This window comes from Protobothrops mucrosquamatus, unplaced genomic scaffold (assembly GCF_001527695.2).
Source record: "Protobothrops mucrosquamatus isolate PMUCROS unplaced genomic scaffold, P.Mucros_1.0 scaffold1360, whole genome shotgun sequence".
In the NCBI taxonomy this organism is placed as follows: domain Eukaryota; kingdom Metazoa; phylum Chordata; class Lepidosauria; order Squamata; family Viperidae; genus Protobothrops; species Protobothrops mucrosquamatus.
In genome coordinates, this window is record NW_015387552.1 from 1 (window position 1) to 25,996 (window position 25,996).

At 48.3% G+C, this 25,996-nt stretch overlaps 1 protein-coding gene across 1 annotated transcript in view; it reads left to right on the forward strand.

Annotated features, from left to right (window-relative positions):
* Positions 1-3,891: 3,891 nt before the first annotated feature.
* LOC107292491 (maestro heat-like repeat family member 5) overlaps positions 3,892-25,996 on the forward strand; it is a 44,938-nt gene continuing 22,833 nt past the window's right edge. The window contains exons 1-14 of the mRNA XM_029285166.1: positions 3,892-3,908; positions 4,947-5,092; positions 5,770-5,924; positions 6,757-6,885; positions 9,895-10,054; positions 12,511-12,566; positions 13,746-13,853; positions 15,307-15,423; positions 20,588-20,707; positions 21,021-21,146; positions 21,922-22,044; positions 22,873-22,952; positions 23,925-24,060; positions 24,734-24,829. Coding sequence (XP_029140999.1) covers positions 3,892-3,908; positions 4,947-5,092; positions 5,770-5,924; positions 6,757-6,885; positions 9,895-10,054; positions 12,511-12,566; positions 13,746-13,853; positions 15,307-15,423; positions 20,588-20,707; positions 21,021-21,146; positions 21,922-22,044; positions 22,873-22,952; positions 23,925-24,060; positions 24,734-24,829 — 1,569 coding nt within the window. The remainder of the gene's footprint in view (positions 3,909-4,946; positions 5,093-5,769; positions 5,925-6,756; positions 6,886-9,894; positions 10,055-12,510; positions 12,567-13,745; positions 13,854-15,306; positions 15,424-20,587; positions 20,708-21,020; positions 21,147-21,921; positions 22,045-22,872; positions 22,953-23,924; positions 24,061-24,733; positions 24,830-25,996) is intronic.

A 25,996-nucleotide genomic window follows, 5' to 3' on the forward strand; every position in this document is an offset into this window, starting at 1 on the left:
TATATCTCATTTTCCAATTTCCCAACAAGGAAAACAAAGAATTGAAGGGATTCGAACCCCGACTCACGGCATGTTAGACGGTTTCCTTACCCCCACGCCGTTGCGTCCCTCTGGTTAGTTGGAAATCTGGAAGCCTTGTGTACTGTATTTCTCTTGACGTCCGTGCTTCCTGCTTTATCCACGAAGCGGCGCTGTTTTCCACATATACTTGAGACCGTCGGAAACGCCTTCCGTTGACGAAAAAAAATATAATTTCCAAATCCCCTTTAAAAGGTTTATTTCTTTTGGTGGCTGCTATAACTGCCTTGGACCGCGGGAGGGCGCTCTTTTCTGTCCCTTACCGAGAGCGGCGTTCCAGCGACCTAAGATCGCCTCGATGCTAATCCTAATGAACTAAAAAATGCCATCCTGTCGTCAAAGAGGGAATTTTCGCCGCCGAGTGAAATAAGCCTTTTGAATGGCGTTTTAAGTCTACGGCCTAACTCGTTGATGGGACGTAAAGTCCGACGTACCCAGATCTCCGTAAAAGGAAGTTGGAGGATGACTAAGAAGAACGGACCGGACGTCGGCCATGATGGGAAGGTCGCATTTTAAAGGCCCTGGCGGACGGCTTATTTGAGCGGACAGGAAGTCCGCCGTGCTGAGAAGGTCTCCGCTAAAAGAAGTTGGGGGAAATATTAAGAACGAAGGACAGGAAGTCCGCCGTGTCGAAAAGTCCTCTGGGAGATTACTTATGAGAAACGAACGGCGGCCATGCGCACAAGGCCGAGGAAAACGGCCCGTCCCTTTCGGAGGAGCATAGAGTGGCCACGCTTTGGCCGACGCTCTGCGTTTTGGGGCTTTGCTTCTCGGTGTCCCGTTCCTGGGCAAAAGGCCTACGACCGCCTCGATGTTAATGCTATGGGATGGGAAACCCTGCCCCCCTGTGGTCAAAAACGGGTATTGCGGTCGCCGAAACAAATAAACCTTTTAAATGGTATTTTAAGGCTATTTATTTTCTCCCCTGTCTTTATTATTAACCCCTTATTAATATTAATAGAGCGATGGGAGGCCCTTTGGCCATTTTAAAGATTTATTTCTTTTGGGGGCTGCTATACCCGGCTTGGGCCACGGGAGGGCAGCACTGTTTTCCCTCCCTTAGCGAGAGCGGCGTTGAGGCCGTCAAAAAGGCCTACCGTGGCCTCGATGGTAATGCTGTGGGACGGGTGTTTTAAGATTATGGTATACTCTATCTCAGGAGTAGGCAACCTGGGCTGCTGATTCTGCAGCCTCTAAGAGCAGGGATATTATACATTTTATTGAATTTACTTTAGGTTTACATTAAGATTGGTTAAAATTGGGGTTTCCTCCCCTAGAAGTAACTGCTGACATCCAGCCAAACAGAAAACTGAAGCAAAAGATAGAAGAGAACGATACAGGTAAAAGAACATAGACAGAAGTGGAAGACAGAAGCAGAAGACAACAGATAGAAACAGAAAAAGCAGAAGCAAAAGAAGATAGATACAAAAGAGAAAGAAGCAGAAGATATAAGCAAAAGGAGAAGCAGAAAAATAGAAGAAAGAACCTGAAGCAGAAGACAGATATGGAGAAGCAGGAGGAATGTGTTATTGTTTAGCATGGGAAACAAAGATGCTACCTCACTCCCCTTCCATAGGTGATTTGGACCATGCTTTACGTTGGTGATTCAGACCAGTTTTTTTTCCATAGTTGTCAACAGTGGTCAACAAACATCAATAGTGGTCAACATATATCAACTGTGGTCAACCAAAGTTAACATTAGTTAACACAGTTCAACATTGGTTAACCATGGTCAATCATGGTCAGCACTAGACAACAGTTGTCAGCTATACTCAACTGTGATGAATTGAAGTCATCATTGTTTAATAGAGGTTAACAGAGCTCAGCAGAGATCCATAGTAATCCACAAAGGTCAACAGTGGTAAACATAGATCAACTGTGGTCAACCGAAGTCAACATTGGTTAACAGAAGTCAACATTGGTCAACAGATTTCAACCATGGTCCACAGTGATAAACTGTGGTCAGCATTGTTCAACCCCAGTCAGCATTGGTCAACAGAGGTTAACCATAGCCAACCGTGGTGAATTTGGTCAACCCTGGTCAACTCTGGTCAACAGTGGTTAACAGTGGTCCACAGAGGTCAACATTAGTCAACAGAGGTCAACAGTAGTCAACATAGGTCGACCATACTCAACTTTGGTGAACCAGGGTCAACAGAGGTCAAGAGAGGTGAGCCCTGGTCAACATTGGTCAATCCTAGTCAACTGTTCCACAGTGGTCAACCATGATCAACACTGGTCAACCATGGTCAACAGAGGTCCTCCGTGGTCAGCATTGGTCAATAGAGGTCAACAGTAGTCAATATAGATCAACCATACTCAATCATAGTCAACCATAGTCAACATTGGTCAACCAAAGTCAACATTCTGCCACAGATTCCCTCCCATAGACCGGTACGCTCCCACAGAGCGGGCCTCCTCAGGGTGCCGTCGGCCAAGCAATGTAGGCTGGCGACCCCCAGGGGGAGGGCCTTCTCTGTGGGTGCCCCCACCCTCTGGAACGAACTACCCCCCGAGATCCGGATGATTCCGGATCTCCTTACTTTCCGCCGCGCCCTCAAGANAGGTAGGGATGATTTTAAGAAAATTTTAATTGACACACAGCTTCCAATATTTGGCTTTTAATTTGGTTTTATGGGGTTTTTTTGTTTTTTGATGTATTTTGTTTGTATCTGTTTTAATATGCTGTGCACCGCCCTGAGTCCTACGGGAGAAGGGCGGTATATAAATTAAATTATTATTATTATTATTATTATTATTATTGGTCTACAGAGGTCAACTGCGGTCAACAGTGGTCAATCGGGAGGGAACCATGGTCAACCAAGATCAACTGAGGACAACAGAGGTCAATTTAGGCCAACAATGGCTAAATTAGATCAACGTAAATGAAAAGTCAAAAAAGTAAACATAGTTCAATGAAGGTCAACATACATCAAAAGGGTCAAAATGTGAACAAAATGTCAAAAAAGGCAAAAAGGCAAAAACCATCACAAAAGGGCAAAAATGGTTAAAAATGGTCAAAAAAGGTCAAAAAAGGCAAAATGCATCAAGAGACTACAAAAGTGGTCGATATAAATTAAAACAGGTCACCTCAGGCAAAAATTGTTCATACATGATGAAAACATTTTAAATGGTTTAAAACAGTTAAAAATGATCAAAATAGGTCAAAATCATCTAAAATGAGAAGTTTTCTTTCCAAAACTTTTGTTGAAGAGGGTAGACGCCAAATCAAAATATATTAATATCTGTATCAAGACATGTACCTTTAACTCTGCATTTTTGAAACCAGCTTCCAGGGCCTCGGAAGACAGCGGAAGTGGTGGATCGGCCTCCGAAAACGACCCTGAAGTGTATATTGCGAATAAAGGTGCTTCCTCCCCTGTGTTCCTTTTTTTCCTTTTGCACTGCTATCAGATGCGCCTTGGGGCTTCGCATGGACGCTTCATTCCTTTTAAATGCTCTTAATCAAACAGTTTGGACTGCTCCCACCCTGGGACCGCAAAGAGAGAGGCCTGGTGGTTGGTACCACGGAATGAAAATAATTACACCTGAGAGCATCAAGGAAAGAAATTTCTCTGGCTTTCTGAAGGACAGGAAGGCCTCTGACCAGCCTTGTGGGCCGGCTCGATCAGCTGCAGCTGCTGCCTTCTGGGCCACTTCCATCACTGCCCTTGCCTGGAGTGAATGCAGTGTGTGATTGTGATGTCACATATGACCCATAGTACCTTGGAGGGAGTTGGAGAACTGAGTTGCCCTCAGAGATCTGGGAAATGTCAGCTGGGTTAAGGCAGATGACAAAATTTGCCAGAGAACATGACTCTCTGTAGAAGGTAAGCGAGAAGGCTGGAGAGGAGGGAGAGGACCCGGAGGGCAGGGGCAGGGCAGAGGGATCGCCTCCTGGAACGCGGCCTGCTCATTTGAAAGGAAGGAAGGAAGACGCTGTACCTGTAAGGGAGCAAATGTTTTTACCTCAATCTGACCTCAGAGCAATAACCGAGAGTGCTTGGAAGCTGTTTTATTGTATTGGGACCACGGGTGTCTCTCTCTCTCAGGGAAGACAAAATTTACATGCACTTTTATCAAATCGGTTATACATATAATCTTCTTGTTTACCTTACTACCAAGTAACTATAATTATTAAACAATAATTGGTTGATTTGTGAAAATAAAATCCTTTCCTTTAGTCGAAATCAGCTCTTGTGAAGTTGTTTCTTTCTCAGGGGATGAAGCAAAGACAGCATAGCTTCTGTTTCTCATCAGTTATTTCCTTCCCTGCTGATACCTCACCTGATTCCAAGGGGCTTCTAGCAAACTTTCTCCCCCCCCCACCCCCCGCAAGCCTCTTTGCTGGCCTTCTGGCTTATGCGATGAGGAGCTTCAGACTGGGGAGCCAGGAGAATGAAGAAGGAAAGTGGGCCCAGGAGGAAAGAGAAGAGCTCCCTGCCTGAGTTAAACCACTCTTGATCCCTTTTTTTTCATTAAACTAGAGATACCCAGTTCCTGCAACCACTATTTATATGTTTTAGCATCCAGTTCCCTAATCATCTTTGTTGCTCTTCTCTGCACTCTTTCTAGAGCTGAGTTGGTGTAGTGGTTAAAAAGCATTGCAGGCTAGGAAGCAGGAGTCTGTCGGCTCTATTCCTGCCTTAGGCGCAAAGCCAGTTGGGTGACTTGGGCCAATCCCTCCCAGCCCCGGGAATAGGAAGGCAGTGGCAAACCAACTCCAGAAAACCTTGGCAAGGAAACTGCAGGGATCGGTCTGGGCAGTCACCAGGAGTCAATACTGGCTCAGAGGCATTTCATTATATATATAAACATAATATAGAATATATAATCATAAAACATTTTGTTTCTCAACTTTGTTCTAGGATCTGCTCAGTTTTCAAGAGAGTGGGCCATCAGAAGAACAGAGTCCGCACTCACCCTTTGAGAGAGGAGACCTACAATTCAAGCAAAGATTGTCCCTGGCAGAAAGAAAAGGCAGACGCCCTGGAGGAAGAGCTGAATGAAAATGGTAATGAACTTTGCCTTAGACCTAAGACATTAAAGCCACACCAAGAGCAGCGTGTAAACTCATTGACTGTTGCTGCAGATAGATAGACAGATTCTTGCTGGAACCCCAACAAGAACATCTCATTCCCCAGTATTTATGGTCTTAGTCTCCTGTCTCTGGCTCTGGGCAGGAGAACAGATCCACACGTGCTCTTCTTAAAACTCAGGCAGGTTTGGTGGGACTGGTAAGTCTCTACTTCTGGTGCTGGAAAATTGTGTCATTCTTAGGAACAGTCAGAAAGATTGGATAATGCTGAAGAAAACCCAAACAAGATTAAGTGAAATGACCAAGAGGCTGGAAAAACTTCCCAAGAGAGGTAACAACAAGAGTCATCCTCAGCTTCTGGCGTTGCCCGACCAATATGGCAATAACTGAGAATGTTGTTCAGGGCTGAAGCCCACATACCCAGCACGGTGAAGAAGTTCACCGTGCTGGAGGAAGAGTAGCACTAGAAAGTGAATTAGAGAAGAGTACAAAAATGATGCTTGGTGTGGAGAGATATTTTCTTCATTGCTGTGGAATTCATTGACCTTAAGATGTAATAGCTGCTATCCCTTAGAAGAGGTATTAGATGAGCCTTGCAGAATCAAACTATCAAACACTGTTGCTGACCCTTTTTTCCCCTCTCTGTTTACCAGAATCGCAGGTCTGCTTTTGCAACTTGAGGAATCTCCGAGAAGAAAATGGCCCTCCCCAAGTGCAAGAGTCCACCAACAATTTATGCACCTTGGCAGAGACCAAACTGGCCGGAGTCTTGCAGGCCATTTGCAAATATCGCCATAGCATCCATAAGGTAGACATTCTTCAAAGCATCCATAAGGTAGACATTCTTCGCTGTACCGGCGACCTCCTTTTGGAGCAACGTAATCTCCCGGGCCACCTTCGGAGGCAGCCGCCCCAGCAGGGCGTGTCGGAGTACTCTGATTATGAGCAAGGAGGACTGCAAGTCAGAGTTGCCAAGGCATCTCGGTTCACAAATTGGGGCACCGGCCAGAGCTGGCCACAAAACCCCCGGCCACGATCCCCTGCTGAAAGCTGGAGTCCAGCGTCAGTAGAGGAGAGCCAGACCCACGTGGATGTCGTGACCAAGGCTCTTGAGAGGGGAGGAGGAGTTCCAGAGGTTTGGGGGTGGCAGCCGAGTCACCCCTTTTCCAATACCATTTCCAAGGCCCGTCATCTAGGTGAAAACAAAAGGTGTTTCTGAGAGAAACATTTTAATGATAAGAAGCTGAATAGTAGCATTTTTTATTCGTGTCAGAAGCATCACAATTAAAATAAGGCATATTATATGACTTAAAATTCAAAATGCAAAATACAAGATTATTTGGCATATTCATCTGGAAATAAATTGTGTTTCTCAATGCAAAGGTGCTTTTTTTCCAAAAGGCATCTGGAGTTTTTTTCTTTGAAAAAGTTTTCACCTCATCCAAGAAGTTCCTTCAGAACTTTTTACCAACATTTTCAAAGGAAAAAAACCAAGAAAATCCAGTTGCCCTTTGGAAAAAAGCACCTTTGCAACAACCATGATCTGGATGACAAAGACTCTCCTAAGAAGTCATTTTTCTCACCTTCTCATAATTTCATACTTCAAACTATGATATTGGTTTTCTTTTGTATTTCTGCAGATCTCTCCAAAACACCGGTTGCGTATCAACCAAATCCTGCAGGCTGTGATCAGATCTGCCAGTCATATAGACCACAAATTAGCCAAAGTCATCATCAAGTTGGCTGCTGAAGATATGCTAAGAACCACCGTAAGGACCCTCTTCGCTCCCCACTTCCCTTTGGGTACCGCGTTTTCCCCAAAATAAGACCTGGTCTTATTTTTTTATTTTTATTTTATTTTGCCTCCAAAAGAAGCAGTAGGTCTTATTTTCAGGGGATGTATTATTTTCCCCCCGATGCCTGCCTTGTCTCACTGTGGCGGCACCAATAGCCCCATCCAGCAGGATCCCGCGTGGCTGCTGGCCCACTTCAGGGCAGGAGGCCACGCGGCCCACCGCACTGTGTCGCCACCTTGAGGCGAGGCAAGTGGGGGAGGGGGTGGAGCTGCCAAGCACCCCACAGGCGCCCAAGCACTTTTCGCCCAGAGGGAGGCCGGAAGCTTCGTCTGCTTGCAAATGGGGCACTTAGAAACCGAACGATTTGCTCCATTTCCAAATGCCCCATTCACAAGCAGTCTCCATCATTTCTCCATCTGGGCGAAAAGTGTCTGGCTGCAGGATATTTCTCCATCTGGGCGAAAAGTGTTTGGGCGCCTATGGGGCGTTCAGAAATGGAGTGCTCCGTTTCCAAATGCCAAATAGGCGCCCAAACACTTTTCGCCCAGAGGGGGACTGGAAGCTTCATCTGCTTGCAAACGGGGCACTGGGAGACGGAGCGAATCGCTGGGTTTCCAAGTCCCCCATTCGCAAGCAAACGAAGCTTCCAGGCTCCCTCTGGGTGAAAAGCGTGCAGTGCGTCAAGATCGCCTGCCTGTCCCTTCACGCTCGGACTTACCTGCGCTGTGTGAAGGGGCCAGTGGGCTGCAGCTGCTGCCAGACACTGTCAGCTGCCCCGCACTCACCGCCACTTGTGCTGGCCATGCCCACTCCCCCTTCTTTTAGAGAGTTATTGGGGCTATTTGGAGGTTTTTGTGTCCTCAGGGTCACCTGAGTAGTGCAAATGTGTATATCCTGCAGCCAGAAGGCTCCACATGCATTTGCACTAGTCAGGTGACCCGGAGGACACAGAAAACCTCCAAATGGCCTCAATGACCCTCAGAAGGCAAAATGACCAGATGTCTGCAAGGAGTGTAAATCCCTCCATTCCCCACCATCCAGTCAGAGCTGAAGAAGCTTCTTGGATGAGAAGTGAAACGTCTTCAAGAAAGCCCAGTTGCCTCCTGAAAAAGAAGCGCCTCTGGGATGGTGGGTGGAAGCTTTCCCATGACAGACCCAAATTTCACCTTGAGGAATTTCCTGACTGTGGAGCTATCAAACAGTGAAACGGTCCCCCTTCTGAAGTGTGGATGCTCCGTCCCTGGAGGGTTTCAAGGAGAGAATGGACAGCCACTGATCCAGAATGGCACGAGTGTTCCTGTGCTGGGCAAGGGGTTGGATTGGAAGACCTTCAAGGTCCCTTTGAACCATTGATTCTATCACTTATCAAAATGTTTGTCACAGAGAAGAGGGCAGAACCAAAAGTAATGAGATAAAAGTATGAAGAAGGCATTTCAGACTAGATGCAAGAGGAACTTCCAGACTATACAAACTGCCAGCCTATGAAAGAGGTAGCTACATGTCATAGCAGATCCTTCATCACTGGAGATCTTTGAACAAGGTCTGGGTGGTTATCTGTCAAGGATCTAGCACATCCTACACTGGTTAGGGAGTTGGACTAAAGACTTTGAATACTTCTTCCAATTCTCTAATTTTAGTCTGGCTGATCCCGTGACTGCATCAGTTGTGCTTGTGAATGACCCGTGGAGAGGCTGGGATGGGGGTGGGGTGCAACAGTCCATGCTTTCCTGGATCTCTTAGTAGCTTTCAATACCAGCAGCCGTGGTGACCTTCTGAACCAGCTTTGGAGATTGGGAGTGGGAGGCCACTCTTTTCTCCACGGTTATTTTCAGTCGGTGCCACCGGAAGGATAGAGGCCATATGGGGTCCCACAGGGCTTCCTGCAAAGTAGGATTGCTCAGGGCTCAGGTGCCGCTCTTCTCCTTTTTAACATTGGCATGAAACCAGCAGGTGAGGTAATTTGCCAGCATGAGGGGCAGTGCCACCGGTGTGCTGGTGATACCCAGTTATACATCTCCATCCCTGGCTGGATAGGGGATGCTGCAGGGATGCTGACTGGGCGTCTGGGGTCTGCAAAGGTTTGGATGGTGAGGAACTCACTTCGATTCAATCCTGGCAAGACGAAATAGTCTGAGTGGTTTGGTTCCTGGGACCATGGCTCCTGCTCCAAAGGCAGGGCCAGCTGTGGCTGGGGAGTGGACTTGTCTTATGGACCAATTGCTCCCTTTCCTGGACCAGGAGACCTTGCTCACAGTCACTCTCACTTGGGTTGCTTTCCATTTGGATTACTGCAACACACTGTACATGGAGCTGCCCTTGAAGACCTACAACTGGTCTAAAGTGCAGCAATTCGTGCATCCTTCCATTTGCCCATGTCCAGCATTGTTGTGTGAGCTACACTGCCTCCCAGTTTCCTCTGAATACAATTCTGCTTTTATACTGTGTAACATCTTAATTTGTATTATTTTTTATTTTTGATGGTTTCAAGTTATATTGTGAGCTTGAGAACATTTCATTACTGGACAGTCTCCTGTCCTTCCTTTGGAGGAAAGTCTGTGCTGAAGCCCCTCAGAAAACCTCCGGTACAAAGCTTCTGCTGAAGCTTCGTTCTTTTAAAAAAAGAGCCGTGGTGGTGCAGTGGTTAAAGAGCAGCACTGCAGGCTGACTCTGCCCACTGCCAGCAGTTCAGTCCTCACTGGCTCAAGATTGACTCAGCCTTCCATCCTTCTGAGGTTGGTAAAATGAGGACCCAGATTGTTGGGGGCAATACGCTGACTCTGTAAACCGAGGGCTGTAAAGCCCTGTGAGGCGGTATGTAAGTCTAAGTGCTATTGCTATAGCTATTTGGACAGTAAAGCGATAAGAAAGCCACCCTGCGAAGCCATTGCTAGCACAGAGAGAGAGGGGGGAGGGAGGGGGAGAGGGGGGAGAGAGAGGCGGAGAGGGAGGAGGCCCTCATTTCTGCCCCATTTCCTGCTGCAGGATCTTCAGGACTTGTATCAGGACGCAGCGGGTGACATCCTGGTGGCCCTTTGGAACCACTTCCCAGCCGAGGTCCTCACCAAGCTCTTGGAGGGCTTCCAAGGGAGGCTGATTCCATATCGCAGCATCCTCTGTGTGTTGGGGAAACTGGCAAACAAAGGTAGGGTCTCCCAGAGGCTTTTCAACCTTGTTTCTGAATGATTGAAAGAAAGTTGGCCTTGATTCAAAGAGCTTTCCTATCTTTTGGAGCAAGGGGTGCCCTAAGAAAAATTGAGACAAGCCTGAACTCAGAACCTCTCCGGGAACAACTCTGGGCCCCAAAAGCAGAGGGAGGGAAGACTTCACAAAATATAGCGAGGCCCTAATGCAGCCCAACAGAGCTTCTCATCTATTTTGTCTATTTGGAAAATGTACGTGGCCACCTACCTTACCGAGTAACTCTTGGTAGCTAACAACCAATGCTGTACACCTCCCGCAAGCAGACCCCACTATTACAAATCCCTCATAAAACAAAGAAAAGCAAAAGCACAATAACCTACCTCCCCCAATAATGTGGATACAATAATTTGAGGCATCACACAACCAACTCAGTGCACAAAAGCACACATATCAGGTTCCACTAATATCGTGGGCCTAATGCCTGGTGGAAATGCCCCCTTCTAGAAGTTAAGATGTGTTGTGGGTGTACAGATCGCTGGGGTGAGGGGGAAAGGCTGTTTGGTAGGGCAGGTACCACAACCGAGAAGGCAGGTACCACAACCGAGAAGGCACACCCCCTGGACCCCCAAAGCATGGCGTGGGAGAGACAGAAAGAGACAGGGGGCCCTGCAGGCTACTACAGGGGCTTAAAGATTATAGGAGGCACCTTAAAATGCACCTTGAAGCCTACGGGACCATCATGCAAAAGCAGTGCAATCTAGGCAAACTTTGGTGCTGCTACATTCTGCACTGACTGAAGCTTCCAAACGATTGTTATGTGCAGCCCTAAGTACAGCACGTTGCAGTAATCCAACAGGGAAACGACAGAGGCATGAATGACCATCAGCACAACATCCTAATCCAGGCATGATGGATTTGTGGAAAGACACCAGAGTGCTCATCAACACTATGTGGGGTGGGGTGGTGTTCTTCATAAAGAGTTAAGGAGGGAGGCCCATAAAGGTGTCCTATGACATCTCAGTACTATTACAACACCTGAATCCCAGTTAGAACAGGGTCCAGAAAAGCCAGTTGAAGCAAGTTCTCTGAGTTCAGAGAAGCGGGCTGCCCTGGACCACCCTTCTTGGAACTGCCCTGCCAACCTGGGCACAGCGTCAAGGAGCTCCAGCAGGGAAGCCACCCGATAGCAGGCAGGCTGGTATTTTATCAGTGATTCCATCTGACCCCTGGAGTCCAACTCCCCAGACATGGTCCCACATACAGTTATGTACACAGCAGCAACTCTGGAGGCCACAGTGGGTTCCCAGATAATCCCACCACATCCTGCTCCAAAACTGTGGCAGCTGCAACACTGAAAAAACCAGGAGCAGGACTCTTCCCACCCCCCACCCCCAATGCCCAACAAGATTTTAGCAAGGCATGCCAGGTCAGCCCTCTCATCCAAGATTAAGGCGTGCGAGAGGTGAGAATTATTACAGACTATCTTGCATTTATTTTTCTTCCCTTCAATCATATCCAATTCTCAGAGACTGCCTGCTTGCGATTTTCTTGGTGAGGGTTTTCAGAGCTGGCTTGCCAAGAGAAAGTGATTGGCCCAAGGTCTTTATGCCCAAGGCAGCACTAGAACTCACGTCTCCCAGTTCCTAGCCTTAACCGTTAGATCAGTAACAAAGACGTGGGCCACTGAAGCCCCCTGGGCCTGAGCAGAGGACGCAGGGATGTGGCTTCAGTGCCGTTTCTCTGAGAGCGGCCATTCCTGTTTCCTACCATCTCCGTCTGGGTAGAGTGATTTCCATCACCTTTCTGATACAGCTGCCTATCCCCTCCCACTCCTCATCCACCCCTCCCCCAGCCTTCACCCTCCCTTTCCCATCTCAAAGGACCCCAACACAGCCTTTTTAATGCCATGCTAGACAGAAAACAGATATAACCAATGAAACCTGCACTTGGGGGCTTCTGCCTAATATTCAGCATCTGTAACGTGGGGGACAGAGCCCCCTCCACTCCGCATTTACACCCCACCCACATTGCCCTCCAACCACCCCATTCTCAGGTATCCAGGCATCCAAGGGAAAAGAAGAACTGACCTTTTGCCCTCACCAGACCAAGTGGCAAGATCTGCCCCCACACACACACACACATTTGTCCCCTGAAAGGGGCAATTAACTCCAGTTGCACCTGCCCCCCCCCTGCGCTGCCCTGGCCTGTGGCTGTCAGCCCTGCCCTTATTCCTCACCTTCCCAGGCAGTGACCAAAGTGGGACTGGCCCAGTTCGTAACCGGCAAGAGTCTGGAGAAGGAGCCTGCCAGAATGGTCGCTGCCCACCGGATCAGAGCTTCAGTGCTCAAAGTTTCCTTGTCTTAATGATGCCGTGGAAAATCTCCTCAGGCCCGGCCGATGGTCCAGAGTGCCCCGGTCTCAGGTCCTCGCCAGTAATTCCTTCTGTCTTGTGCGCAGCTTTCACAGAGAGTGACGCCGTGAAGATTGACGTATGGGAACGAAAGCTGGTGGAGGTAAGGTGAGAGCTCTTCTACCTTGACACCTGGTCTGCGTAGAAGGTGTAGGCCTTTCAGCTGCAAGGCCGAATCTTTAAAAGCCACTCCTCAGACACATCTGCACGGAGGTGGGGGGAAAAAAGAAAAAGAAATAGCTAGAAACAGAAGGCAGGAAACGTTCCGCTGGAGAGCTTTTCCAGCAAAGCAACGGAAGTGAAATTGGAAATTTATATTTGGTTGTAAGCCAATGTAACAGGTATAACAGAATAACGGAGTTGCTTGGGCAGGAAACCCTTTAAGGAGCAGATGATCAGCATTGCGCTTCGCCCTAAATTCTCTGGCTGAACCCAAAGATAGTAAGAAAAAGAGGAAAAACCCAGCAAATGGATCTTAGGGTGTGACCTGGTTCCCACAGGGTCAGGATGCCTCTTGGCGCTTCCCTCCCTTCCTCTGGAGTAAAAAGTCCTAGTCCAGCCTCGTTCCAGTGGCAATGCTGAAAGCAGCTCCCTCGCGGCTATTGCTGCTGGTCCTATTTTGTCCACTCAGACCCATATCCTGAAGGCCCTGGAGACCCCGGCAGGGTCTCCAGGGCCTTCTGGAGCGTCAGGAGGGGTGGAGCTGATCCAACTTCAGGGGGAAGGATGTTCCGTAAGGGGGCGGGGGGGGCATGGCAGAGAAGGCACGTGCCACATCTTGGTGCTCTCTTCATAAAATGAGCCCCCTCTTTCAAAGCTCCTCCACTTGCACAAGCATTTATCCCAGTGACCGGTGTTGGTCAGATGCTTGCTTCCCGCTTTAGCTTCTTGTGGTCAACTAACATCGTGTTAGGTACTTACGAAACCTATGAAAGGCATGAGGAGGGAAGGCAGGAAAATAGCTTGGAGCAGTGGAGGGGGGGGAGGAGGCTAGATTGTAACAAAACGTGCTTTGGCAATAGTGCATCAAAGCAAAGGAAAAAACATTATTTTATTGTATCACTCCGTCCCACTCTGTAGCCTTAGCAGGTCAGGCAACTGCAGTGCCTTGGAGGAGGAGGAGGAGGAGGAGGAGGAGGAGGAGGAAAAGTGCAATGAGAAAGGGGGCCTTGGGTGCCGGCTTCCAGGAAGTGTCTCTGCCTCTCTGGAAATGCTGCCCTCTTTCTCTTCGGCTGCTGAGCTGAATGTCCCTCCCTCCGCTTCTTCCATGTCCCGCCGACAGTTCGCAGAGCGACTTTTAATTGACGTCACCGACAAAGTTTGCTTTGAGGAGCTCAATCAAGCACTGAGGAAAGTGGACCAGAAATGCAGCACCCAAAGCCCTGAGCGGGTGAGCGGGGAGATCTCTTTGTCTTCTGTCCTAAAACCACAGAACGGGGGTCCGGGGGTGCTTTCGGTCACCTAGCCAGCCTCTTGCAGCCCCCAAGAGGGACCGTGCAACTTCTTTGTCCAGGGAAGAGGACTTGAACCGCCTCCGACTATTCTCTGGTGGAGGGCTTCTGTTCAGCAGTTCTTTCTCATGACCCACCAAAACTGGCTTCTTTGCCATTTAAACCCATTGTTTCTTGCCCTGACTGCTCCACTCGGTCCTTGAATTCATGCTCCCCAGGATGGTGTTTCTTTTTCTTGCAGCTGCTGGACCCTGTTGGCTCACGTTCCCCTAATGATCCACCAAGGCAGCCAGATCCTTTTCTGGTGCTCTTTATGGTCCTTTTGTCAACCTGCAGTCAACCTCTTGGCCTGATGAGCTCAGAGGGCCCGGGAGCAGTTAAACTGGACTGGGCTGTGTCTCCCATCAAATCATCCCATGCCATCCCATGCCCGTCACCACCCCAATGTACTGACCCACCCAGAGCTCCCAGAAGTATGGATCTGCCCCAATTCCAGCCTCTTGGCTCCCTTGAGGAGGGTCCCCTCCTTTTCCTATCGCTCAGCCACCCTCCTGCCAACCCAGGGCTAGAGGCCGGCCTCTGTACCGGCTTGGCTCTCTCTACCCCTCATGGGAGCCCTCAGAGCGACTTCACCGCCCTCTTCTTCAAATCTCCGCTCTTATATTAAGCTGGAAGTCCGTCAGCAGGTAAGAAAGGATGCTTCTTTGGCAGGAGCCAGAATGAGATCAGGAGGAAGAAGTCATAGCAAACCAGCCTGATATTGCTGATATTATTTGACCAGGGAAAGTTGGCAGAGATTGTGTAGGTTGACGTGATAAGGACTTCCATGGGGTTCTAGCAGAGAAAGTGTCAAAATGTGGGCTTAGCTATGCTGCCATTATCTGAATGTAAGTCTGGTTGAACTAACATCTCCAAGCCACAAACTGAAGGACTGGCTCAAGTGCTACATCACTCAACTGTGTTCCTCATCCCTGGGATAAAAGATTCCCAGGGGAGGTTAGAAAATACAATTCCCTAACCATATACGGCACAGCCACAAGCGGGCAGGAAAGAGCAATGCGATGGGGCTATGCAAAAGAAAAGGGGGAAAGTGCCAAGAACAACGGTGTGTGTGTGGGGGGGGGGTTGTCAAGGGAAATCCTCCTCTGCCTTGGTCCTCTGAGAGCCCCTGGAACCTATTGGGCACAGGAGCAATAGCTTGTGTGGAATAGCTGGAGGTGTTGAAGTAGGAGCCCTTATTATTTCACAGAAAAATGAAGATGACAGCACAGACAGAATTTGCAATAATATTGGGGGAGGGGTGTGCGCACACACACACACACACAGAGAGTGAAGTTTGTTCCAGCTTTCCCCGTGGAGCTGGAGAGCTACAGCTATTTCTTCCTTATGCAGATCTTCCTGTATCAGTACTGCGGAGCCATCCTGCGTGCCTCAGATGACCCTCAGCTAATCCAGGTCCAGCTCTTCACCCTCCTGGCCATGTGCCAGCGAGGAGCCCCCGAGGCAAAGGTGAGAGGGCGGCTACCTGATGTGTAGGCAAATTGCCACCCTCGGTCTCCTTCTGCCTCTAGCTGGAGAGAAGCAAAACAGCTCAGCAGGTCCTGGCAGAAGGGACTCTGGAGGAGAAAGCCGAGGCTGAGGAGGGAGGCGGTGCAGGGGGGGCTCCCTCGGGGGGGGGCAGGAGCTTCCCAGCAAGACCGCGCTGCTAGGATAGATGGCCGTCTTTTTAAAATTTCCATGCATTTCAGAGTTGGTGAAGAATTTCAAAGTTGCAGATAGACGCAGATAATTCCAGAAGTAGAGGAAAAAGGGGTAGTACTGTACTTGCTCCTCTTCCATACCCCTTTTAACCTCAATCTGTCTATTTAAGCAGACATTCTTAAAATTAATTTCTGAGTCCATTGTTCAAAAATATCCTACAGTAAAGTCAGATTATTTTTTAAAGAATTCAAAACAAAAGCATTTTCCCACAGGAAGGCTTCTTTGTAATAAATTCCAAAGTATTATTTCAAATTTATCTGGATCCTTAGTCCATTTGTAACTTTCTAAAATCAAAGTCACTGTTTGCTGTTTACTCCAGACAAAAAAGTCCTTAGATTTGTATTTAAATTTATTTCACTGATGTTATATGCTCCTGGCCTCTTTCCTTCACAACCAGAGGCAAAGTCTCCTGACCAATAACCAGCCAAGACACAGTGAGGGCCTCTTGTTTCGTTTATTGCAATAAGCGGGGAGAGAAGCCATCAAGTCTTGGTTTTCTTCACAGATGAAATCAAATCAAATCAACATCTTTATGCATTCCGGTCGCCCATCCCTCCTCATTCCCCATCGTCTGAGGTACTATGAGGTTACATTCTCTCCCACCACCTTCTACATATTTCTGCTACCCTCCCCAAACATACTAAATCATACATTACCTGTGCATTTAAATGAGTAGACAATATATGCAAGGTGTGTCAGATAATATTAAATAGTCTATTGAGCATGCTCTTTTAACTTGTTTTCAAGTTCTTAGTTATTTTATGGATTTTTAGAACAATAGGTTATTTTCCATTATTCAGTTAGTTTTAGTTTTCCTGTTATTCAGTTAGTTTTGTTTTACCTTTAAGCTAGCTATTTCCTCTTACAGCTAATTCCTCTTACAATTAATTCCTCTTACAATTTTAAATTTTGAAGACCTTTCATTTATTCCTATCACTGAAAATTGGCAGTCCTCTCTGTCCAGCATGTGGACTTTGCTGTCTTCTACAAAGGTGGCCTTTGTCTTTTAAATGGGCTGCTGGATGGGTTTGTCCTCCTATGTTGTGCCTGCGTTTATGAAGTGGTTGTTTTGTTTCCCCAATGTATAGATCTGCACATGGCTCACTGCATTGTACTGCATATACCACGTTGCTCAGTTTGTGTCTGGTGTTTGATCCTTGGGGTGGACAAGCTTCTGCCCTAGTGTATTCTTGGGTCTGAAGTGTGCATGTATATTGTGTTGGCCGAAGATCCTCATGAACTTTTCTGATATTCCTGCAATGTATGGAATGACTATGTTGCTTTGTTTATTGTTCTCTTCTTTGCCTATTATGGAGGAGCTCCTGCTGGGTCTTTTGAGGGATTTGATGAAGGCCCACTTGGGATAGCCACAAGTTCTGAGGGCCTCCTTGACGTGTTCTTTTTCTTTCCCATGTTTGCTGGTAGGCAGGCCTTCAGCTCGGTGGTGTAGGGGTCTGGTAACTCCCATTTTGTGCTCCAGTGGGTGGTGGGAATCAAAATGTAAATATTAATCTACTGTATATGGGGGGGTGTTTTCTGTGAACTTCAATGTTAAGGCTTCTGTCTTCCTTAATGTGTACTGCACAGCCCAGGAAGGCTAGACTATTTTCCTTAACATCTTCCGGTGTGAATTTGACATATCTGTCCACAGAGTTGATGTTTGGTGAATGCTTCCAATTCCTGTGTTTTCATCTTGACCCAACTATCTCGTCCACATTACCCGTACCCGTGAGTGGGTGGAGTTCCTGAGAAGGAGTTCAGGGCTCTGGTTTCTACCTCTTCCATGTAGACATGGGACACAGGTGAGCGCATGGTGCAACCGTGTTTTTGTCTGTAGAAACCTTCATTGTATTTAAAATAGGTAATGGTCAGGCATAGGTCCAGCATCGTCTGGACTGAGGTGGGTTGTGTCACCTGAGGTCACCTGTCTTGTAGCAGTCGTTTCTTCACTACTGTGACATTTTCAGTTGTTGGAATGCAGGTGAAGAGGGAAGTCACATCACAGGAAGCCGTGGTCTCATCCGGGTCCAGTTTTAGTTTCCAATCCTTGCTGGCGAAGTCCTGTGAATCGTTGATGTGATGGGTGTTGCCCACTAGAGGAGCTAATAAGGCGGTTAGATGTTTTGCAATGTTGTAGGAGGTGACAGAGCTGCTGCTGCTCATCACTGGTCTGAGTGGAGTTTCCTCTTTGTGGATTTTGGGGAATCCATATATGCACGGCGTGGCTTCCCCGGGGTAAAGAGTGTAGTATCGTAGCTTGTCGATGGCATTGTTGTTGCAAGAAATCAATGACCTTTTTCTTGTAGCTGCTGGTGGTGGGATCTCTCTTCGGAGCCTGGCACGTGGCAGAAGAGTGTTCACCGTGGCCTTGTGGTCATCTGTGTTCCGGATGGTTGTGCGTCTTCCTTTACCAGCTGGCAGGATGATGATGTTTGGGTTTCTTCAGTTCAATTCAATTTCTTTCCTGAATTGTAAGTTGGGAGGGGGTGTTTTGACACCATCCTTAATTGTTCCGCCTCTGGTTCTGCCGATTTATTGTTCCCAATGGCTGGCTCTGCAACTGTGAGGAGATCTACAATTGGTAGCTGTTCTGGTGTTGCTGCAAAATTCAGTCCTTTGGCTAAAACAATATTTTCTGTTTGGGTATTTCTCACCCACTGGTCAGTTTTCTGAGACATGTCATTGTCCATCTGGGTTGGTTCTTCTGTTTTGTGTGTTTTTTTTTGTCTAAGCTGTAGGGTAGAAAATTTGCCTTTTTGTCTTTCTTTGCTCTTGTTGTGTTGTGCTAGTTGTGCCTTCTTTGTAAATTCTGTGACCTGTTCTAACACTTCTGTTGGTAGAAGTGATTTCAGTTCTTGGATTTTGCGTTCTGGTCTCTCTTTCAAAACCTCAATTGTAAAATTAGTCTGTCTTATTCTTTCACTGAGAAGTTGGAGCTGTGCTTTCTGCAGGATGTTTTCTGCCCTGTGTCCCTTCACCGTTGAACACAGGTGCAGGTTGTTGGGAATGAGTCTGCGTTGTCTGCATCTCAAACTGAAGCGCAAATGGTTCCTATATTCTGCAATTTTCCTGAAAATTCGTTCATACTCCCACACCATTCGAAGGGTGTTTATCCCAAAGGGCATCACTAAATGTCTGTGGAGATTCTCAGTCTTTCAGGTCGTGGTTGTCCCAAAGATGCTTTTTCTTTGAGGATGTTTCGCTTCTCATCCAAGAAGTTTCTTCCGCTCTGTCTGGATGGTGAGGAATGAAAGGATTTATATTCTTTGCATTCCCCACCATCCAGTCAGAACTGAAGAAGCTTCTTGGATGAGAAGCGAAACGTCTTCAAAGAAAAACAAGGAAGTCCAGTTGCCTCCTGAAAAAGCACCTTTGGGACAACCAGGACTGGATGGCTGAGGATCTCCAGAGACATGTAGATTGGAAAGACTGTTGGATTGTTTAAAATAATAGAATCTACATAACCATTATTCTCAGCCCCCCCTCTCCTTCTCTTTCTCTCTTTGTCTTGTGTCTCTTGAAACAGTATTCATTTCCTATCTCACAAACTCATAGGTATTTTCACACCATCCTTCCTTGTTTATCTGGTCATTTTTAGCTTGAAATATTTTTTAATTTGATTTGATTTGATTGATTTATAAGCTACCTAATCATAAACTGTTCAAGACTATGTAAGTTTGATGTCATTAAAAAGAATGGAACCAATAAAACATATCCCTCCAGGGAAATATAAAAAGAATTTTTAAATCCTATTACTTGTGCGAGTTCACAAATTATGCCAGCCCAGGGCCTAATGGAAGACTCAGTTTGTAAAGGTTTAAAAAAAACAAAACAGTAAATAAATGTTTGGTTGGATGATGTTTATGTTTATGTTTATTTAGATTTGTATACCGCCCTATCTCCCTTACGGGACTCAGGGCGGTGAACAGGCGATAATAAAAATCACAATAAATATATATTCTAAAATCAAATTAAATAAATAAAGGCCTGCTCTAAAATACACCATATAAAAACCTATACTAAAACCTAATTAAGACTGCGCCAGGCCGGCCGCACGAAATAGATGGGTTTTCAGGGCTCGGCGAAAAAGGCGCAGGTCCGCAGTTGTACGTAGGTCGGGGGGTAGATCATTCCAGAGGGCAGGAGCTGCCACAGAGAAGGCTCTCCCCCTGGGGGTCGCCAGCCGGCATTGACTGGCCGACGGCACCCTAAGGAGGCCCTCTCTGTGGGAGCGGACTGGTCGAAGGGAGGTGTTTGGTAGGAGGCGGTCTTGTAATGGATGATGCCCAGCTACTATCTTTTTATTTTTATATTGTGTATTTTATGTGTTGTATTTGTTTTATTGTAAGCTTCCTGGAATCATGAAAGTGAATTAAGCAGCTAACTAACTAAATAAGCAAATAAATAAATAAAAGTTTTCCTAAAAAAATGTAGGGCCATGCAGAGCTGGGGAGAGGGGAACTTCCAGTCCTACCAAACAAGATATTTTCTTAAGAATAATTATTTCCTGGGAGACTGTGCAAAAAAAACAAAAGTGATTTTTTACATGCTTCCATGGGTAATTCATTAGAAACTAGCAGTTTTGGAGGTGTTCCAGTGCATGGTATAATCAGACAACTTAGGACACTGTGGCGCTATCTGCTAACGACTGCGAGGGGCTCACGAGTTCGTTGCCCTATCCTGGCTTGGGACAGGCCCCAGGATCTCACCTCGGACGCTGCTTGCTTCCAGTGGAATTGATAAACTGGAAGCAGAGCAGCACCTCCCTGCCTGCCCTGTCGCTCAGGAGACGCTCAGGAGACATCCCACGGGCCTTTCCCTGCCTGAAGCCTTCCCAGAGGAGCAGGGCGCCTGCTTAGTTCTTCCTAACTGCCGCTTCCCCCACCCCTTTCCTCCTCCTCCTCTGTCATAGGGCATCTCTGCTGCTTGTGGCCTGGCTGCCTCTCGCCACATGGATGAAGTTTTTAAGGCACTGGACAGTTTCGGCAGGAATCTTTCCACCACAGAGACCTTTGTGTCCAAAACTGGCCAGGTAATGTTAGAGAGCATCGTCCATCCTCAAAACACCACTAATCCCCTTTTTCGTTAAAGCTTCACAGCGCTTGTTGGGGGGATATAAATGTGGGTACAGAAGCCCTGTTTTCGTAAGATGAGCTCGTTCCTGGGGCGCTCAGGCTTCTGCCCTCCCTGCACCTCCCGGGGCCCGTCCTCGGTTCCCTCTGTGGGGCTCGTGCCGTCCCTCTGGGCACAGAGCCGCCAGGGCAGCTACCGCCCTCGACAAGGAGGGTGGGGGCTCCTTGCCCTCCCAGGGATGCTGATGGACGTCTGGGCCTTCTTCCCCACAGCTCTGCCAACGGAACACGCTTCTGCTCTGCTATGGCCGAGTGGCGCTGGGCATCAAGGAGGAGGTCCTCCCGCGAGTGGAGCTCATCGTCACCAGGCTCATCGACTGCTTCCTGATTGACCCCTCGGTACTGGGCACACGTTCGGGCTTTGAGCCAGGGAACCGCTTCGGTCGGCAAACCTTCCTCCTAACCCAAAAGGCGATGGGGAAAGAGAGCCTCGCCGGGGGGTGGGGGGGACCCGGCCCAGCTCAGCCGGGGCAAGCAAGAGGTTCTTGAGCTGGGCGGGGCTGTGATGGTGCACCTCGGGGCCGTTTGGTGGCCAGGACAGTGGTTCCTAGGCTTTGGCTTTGTCTGTTTTCTTATTCTGGGTAAAGTTTCCTGTTTATAACGGCTGACATTTCAATCTGCTGCACCAGAAGCCTCCCGTTCTGGTGTGCCTACGGGAGGAAAAAGTCCATTTGCTATCCCCACTTTCGGGGGGGGGGGGGCAGAACAGTGAAGTAAAGTGGGGAAAACAGGCCTAAAAGAGCAGTGCACACACCTAGCACCTCTTCCTCCTCCTCCTCCTCTTCCTCCTTCCTCCGCCTCCTCCCTCTTGCCAGCCCGATGACCCAGCCATGCAGAGTTGGGGGGTGGGCAACTCCTCCAACACAGTCACCTCCTCAGAGCCACAAGGTTCCTCTGCGCAGGAAGAGGAAAATACCAACACTTTTTGTGCAATGTGGGTCGGCCTTCCAGGGTCCCCCAGCCAGCAGGACCATTTCTGGGAAGTCACTCGCGCTTCTGAAGGTGCCAAGTTGGAAAATTCTGCCTTGGCTGAGTTTCTCTGTGCGCCTGCTGCGATTCCCTGATCAGGCTTTTCCACAATGACGCCTGAGCCATTTTCTGCTCTCGGCTTTAGGACCTGAATCTGAAGAAGAGCTTCCTGATTGCTGTGCTCATGCTCCTCGAAGCCATTGCGGCCACGGGGAAAGCCGGGGTGATACGGCTGCACCCGAAAGCACGCCTCGTGGAGTGCCTAATAGTAAGTAGGCTGCCTTGACTTCGTGCTGAGAAATCCTGGGACTTGCCCTGGTTAGAATGCAGGATTGCAGGCCGGCTTTGCCCACAGCCTGGAGTTCGATCCTGATGGGGCTCAAGGTTGACCAAGCCTTCCATCCTTCCGAGGTTGGTAAAATGGAGACCCAGATTGTTGGGGGCAGAATACAGAACATTGTAAAGCACCATGGGTTGGTATATAAGTTTAAGTGCCATTGCTATTATCCAATACACATCCAGCGTGGAGTGGGCTGGCAAAACTTCTGCAGGCACACAGTAGAGACTACACAACCCATGTCCTGCTGGGTCATCATTTCAGAACTATTTCTCTACCAAATTCCTCAATGCTTTCAATAATGACAGAGCTTCTAATGTAATAGAAAAGCTTTTAAAAATGCGGGAAGGTATTCAAAGATGCATCTATCTTGAAAGTAATCCATGTTGAACTGCATAGCACAAACATCAGGAGTTGGCAACATGAATGCATGTATGCAGTCGGAGGCAACCTAGAACCAAAGCAGAGTGTCAGATTGCAAACTGGGACACACACACACACCCCGTATGTTTTCTCCTGGAGAGGAAATGCATACTGATGACAGGTGTGTGGCCGGATGGGAGACGGCGAAGAAGAGCACCTCCCACCTGGTGAAGACCTTGGCCCTTCCATAATGCAAAGTGGTGGTTCTTCAGAGCAGTTCAGTTTCCAGTGAGGCCACGTCCCCTGCTTGTCTCCAGGTCCCTGGAGTCCACCCAGGTGAGTGGGCCTCTCCGCCTGACCCTCACTCTCTCCTCCTGTCTCTCCCACGACTGGCAGGTGCTGATAGAGAGGGAACCCATCCACCTCCTGGGCAGCACGGTGCGTCAAGACGCGATGTATATCGCTAAAGAACTCAGGTAGCGAAGCAGGGGGCTCACCTCCCATGGGGTGGGACGGTGGGGAATGACTTCGGCCATTCTGTACATTCAAGAGCGCCCTGCATAACAACGTGACGGCTTCTTTTGAGCAGACTAGATGGCACCTCACCTAGGAGGTCAAAACCGGGGGTGGGGGGAGGAGAGGAGCAACATTTTTGTGTTCTTTATCCTGAATTGCTCCAGAATTGGCAACAATGGACAAGCTGTCTCAAAGGTGCTTTTTCAAGACAACCACAGCCTTGATGGCTGAGCATCTCCATAGACAATGGACAAGCTGGCAATAAGCCAAAGAAAAACAGTAAAATTATAAATTGATCCATTTATTTCATAATCATGGAAGTATAAGACATGAATTAAATGGAGTAAATGCAGTGCAAGATTGATGACCTCCCAATAAATGGTAAATCAGCCATGAATTGAGGAGGAGGGGGGGGGCTCTCCTGTCTACTGTGCCTTCTAAATGAACCCTTGTGCAGTTTGAAGTGTTGGCGGGGGTGGTGGTGGTGGTCCAAAGTGCTTCAGATTATTTTCCACTGATAGGCCTGGGAAAGTGGGGGCAGTAGACAGAACATGACCAGGGACGTGACTGAAATAAGGCAGAGGAGAATTAGTGTTGGATCCGGGCGAGAGGCAGCTCTTTCTCCTTGTCCTGCCTTTAGACTTTTGGGAGGGGAGCCCTTCCTGGTGAGTAGCCCTTGCTGGGGGGCTTGATGCATTCTCAAAACATGCTGAGGATAAAAGGGTAGAATCCCACCCTTGAAGTTCATCTGTGAAGGCTTCCGGGTTTCCAGAGTGAAGAGTGTGGCTCCTTTACAGACTCAGGATTCAAACATATTTGTCTTTGTGTTCATTTTGAAGTTGAAAGCTATGCCGTAATGATCCATTGGGCAAAGTCCGGTGTTTCATCATTTCTCATGGCAGCTAAATCTCAGGTGTTTTCTGTTCCATCAGCCACCTGAAGCCTCTTCTTGAGCCAGAGAAGAAATCCAGCCTCCTCCACGCCTCTTTCAAAAGTGTCTTTTGCTTGGCCCCAATGGAGATCCTGGAAGGACAGTCTTGCATAGACGAGAAGACGTTGGATACCAAGGTGAATCCTTTGACTGCCTTATCCAAGCCTCCTTATTTCCCAGAGTGGGTTTTTATTTCTGGATGACAGTTATCACAGAAGTTATGTCTCTGCTTTGGTAATCTGGCCTAACAAGATGCAGGTCTATGCATAAGCATCCAAATTTCTTTTCCAACTTTACATAGAAGTATTTCATAAAGCACAGTGGAGCAGGAAAAAGGGGGAAGACATGGTTATGTTATGGAGATGCCTTTGGCTAAGTACTGTAGGGGAGGGGGGTGGCAACTGGGGGGTGGGTGGAAGGATCCGTGCCCTCTGTCTTTCCCCAGAGACTCATGGAGGCAGCCCATGAAGTCGACTTGGGTGCTGGGTGCTGTTTGGCCCCAGTCTGAACACCCCAGTGCCCGGTTCATTTCCTGCATCTAGGGAGCAATCTCACTCACAAAAAAAGTCCTGGTCTCTGCTGAATAAATGAATTGACCTGACAGGGGTGAAGGAGGGGTGAAAGCAAAGGTTCGTTCACGTGTAGGAAAAAGGGGGCTGCAGCTGGCAGCCGTTCTGCCCCAGGGAGCTCTCCAGGGCGCGGGAGGATTCCTTGGGTTGTATCCAGGCGCACGCTTTGCCTTGCTTGCCTGCCCGGGGCGGCTCCCCCTCCCGTGGTGGCCTTAGCCTCACAGGCCCGCTTGTGCCTCAGGCCTTCTACCAGCAGACCGTCGGCTGCTTCGAGGAGATGCTGCAGGCTCTGCTCCTGGAGAACCCGCAGCCCAGCGAACTCAAGCACATGATGGAGGTAGGCAGAGAGAGAGAGAGAGAGAGAGAAGCTGGTGCCTGAAGGGTGACCCTCTGGGAGGGGTCAGGACCCCTTCGGAGCATCCCTGGCGTAAGAGTGGGGAGCTTTCTTTGGGAGTCATTTGGTCTGTGTCAGCCTGGATGTGTATTTTTAGACACTATTGTTTTCATCTCTGATAGTCATTTTAGTGGGATGGGCAGCTGCGCAAACTGATGCCAGTCAATCCATCTGCCAGTCTCACAGGCACTGGGCACGACTGCTGCAGGCAGAGAGTTATGGGTCCCTTTTTAAGCTGTCTAGACTATGGGCTGCTGCTGCCTCTGTCCCTGCTGGCACTGCTGCCCCCACCCGATGATCCAAATGACTCCTGAGGTCTTTGCAAAGAGGCATTTCTTTGGGTTTTCTGACCAATAGCAGCTCCGGAGAAAACTGGATTGGGCCTACAAAATCTGTGAGATCAGATTTACCTCTGGTCTTCTTTGGGCCTTCTGAGGAAATCCTCCCTCTTGTATCAGCAATTTACTGTCAGAAAGGAGGTTCGGGCATTTCCCTCGAGTCCAAAGAGCAGGTGTCAAGCACCTGGCCAGGTGTGGAGGCAGAGACAGGCACCCCAGGGCAGTCCAGTGTCCACTCTGAGTGGATGCCACTGGCAAGGGCTTGGGAAGGAGGGAAGGAGTCCCTGCCCTTTGCAGAACCCCTTTCAGATTCCAGTCGAAGTGCTTAATACCCTTAACTTTTTAATTAGTACCTCAGGATTTCTGCAATGTTTGAAAGAACTGGCATTTGACCACACCTTGTTTGCAGAAATCCACAGGGAAGTGAAATGCTATTGGTGACATTCTTCATACCTGCATAGGAACAGCCTCATTGAGATATATAAGCCCCAGAGTCCTTGGAGGGACCCGGGGTATTTGGGGCACTCGTAACCTTACCAGTTCTGTGGAGTCAAGGCGCAACCTGGGCCAGCTCCAGGCACGCTGGGCCTGAGGCACCGCCATACTCTGGCACCTTTGGGCAATTTCAGAAAAGGCACCCTCTTGCTTCCTTCCTTCCTTTCCCCCCCCCCCCTCAGGTTTTTGAGCTTTACGCTTAAGGTTTTCAGCCCAGGACAGTTTTTTTCCCTTGGATATATTCACCTTATTTACACCGCAAAATTACATTTAACTC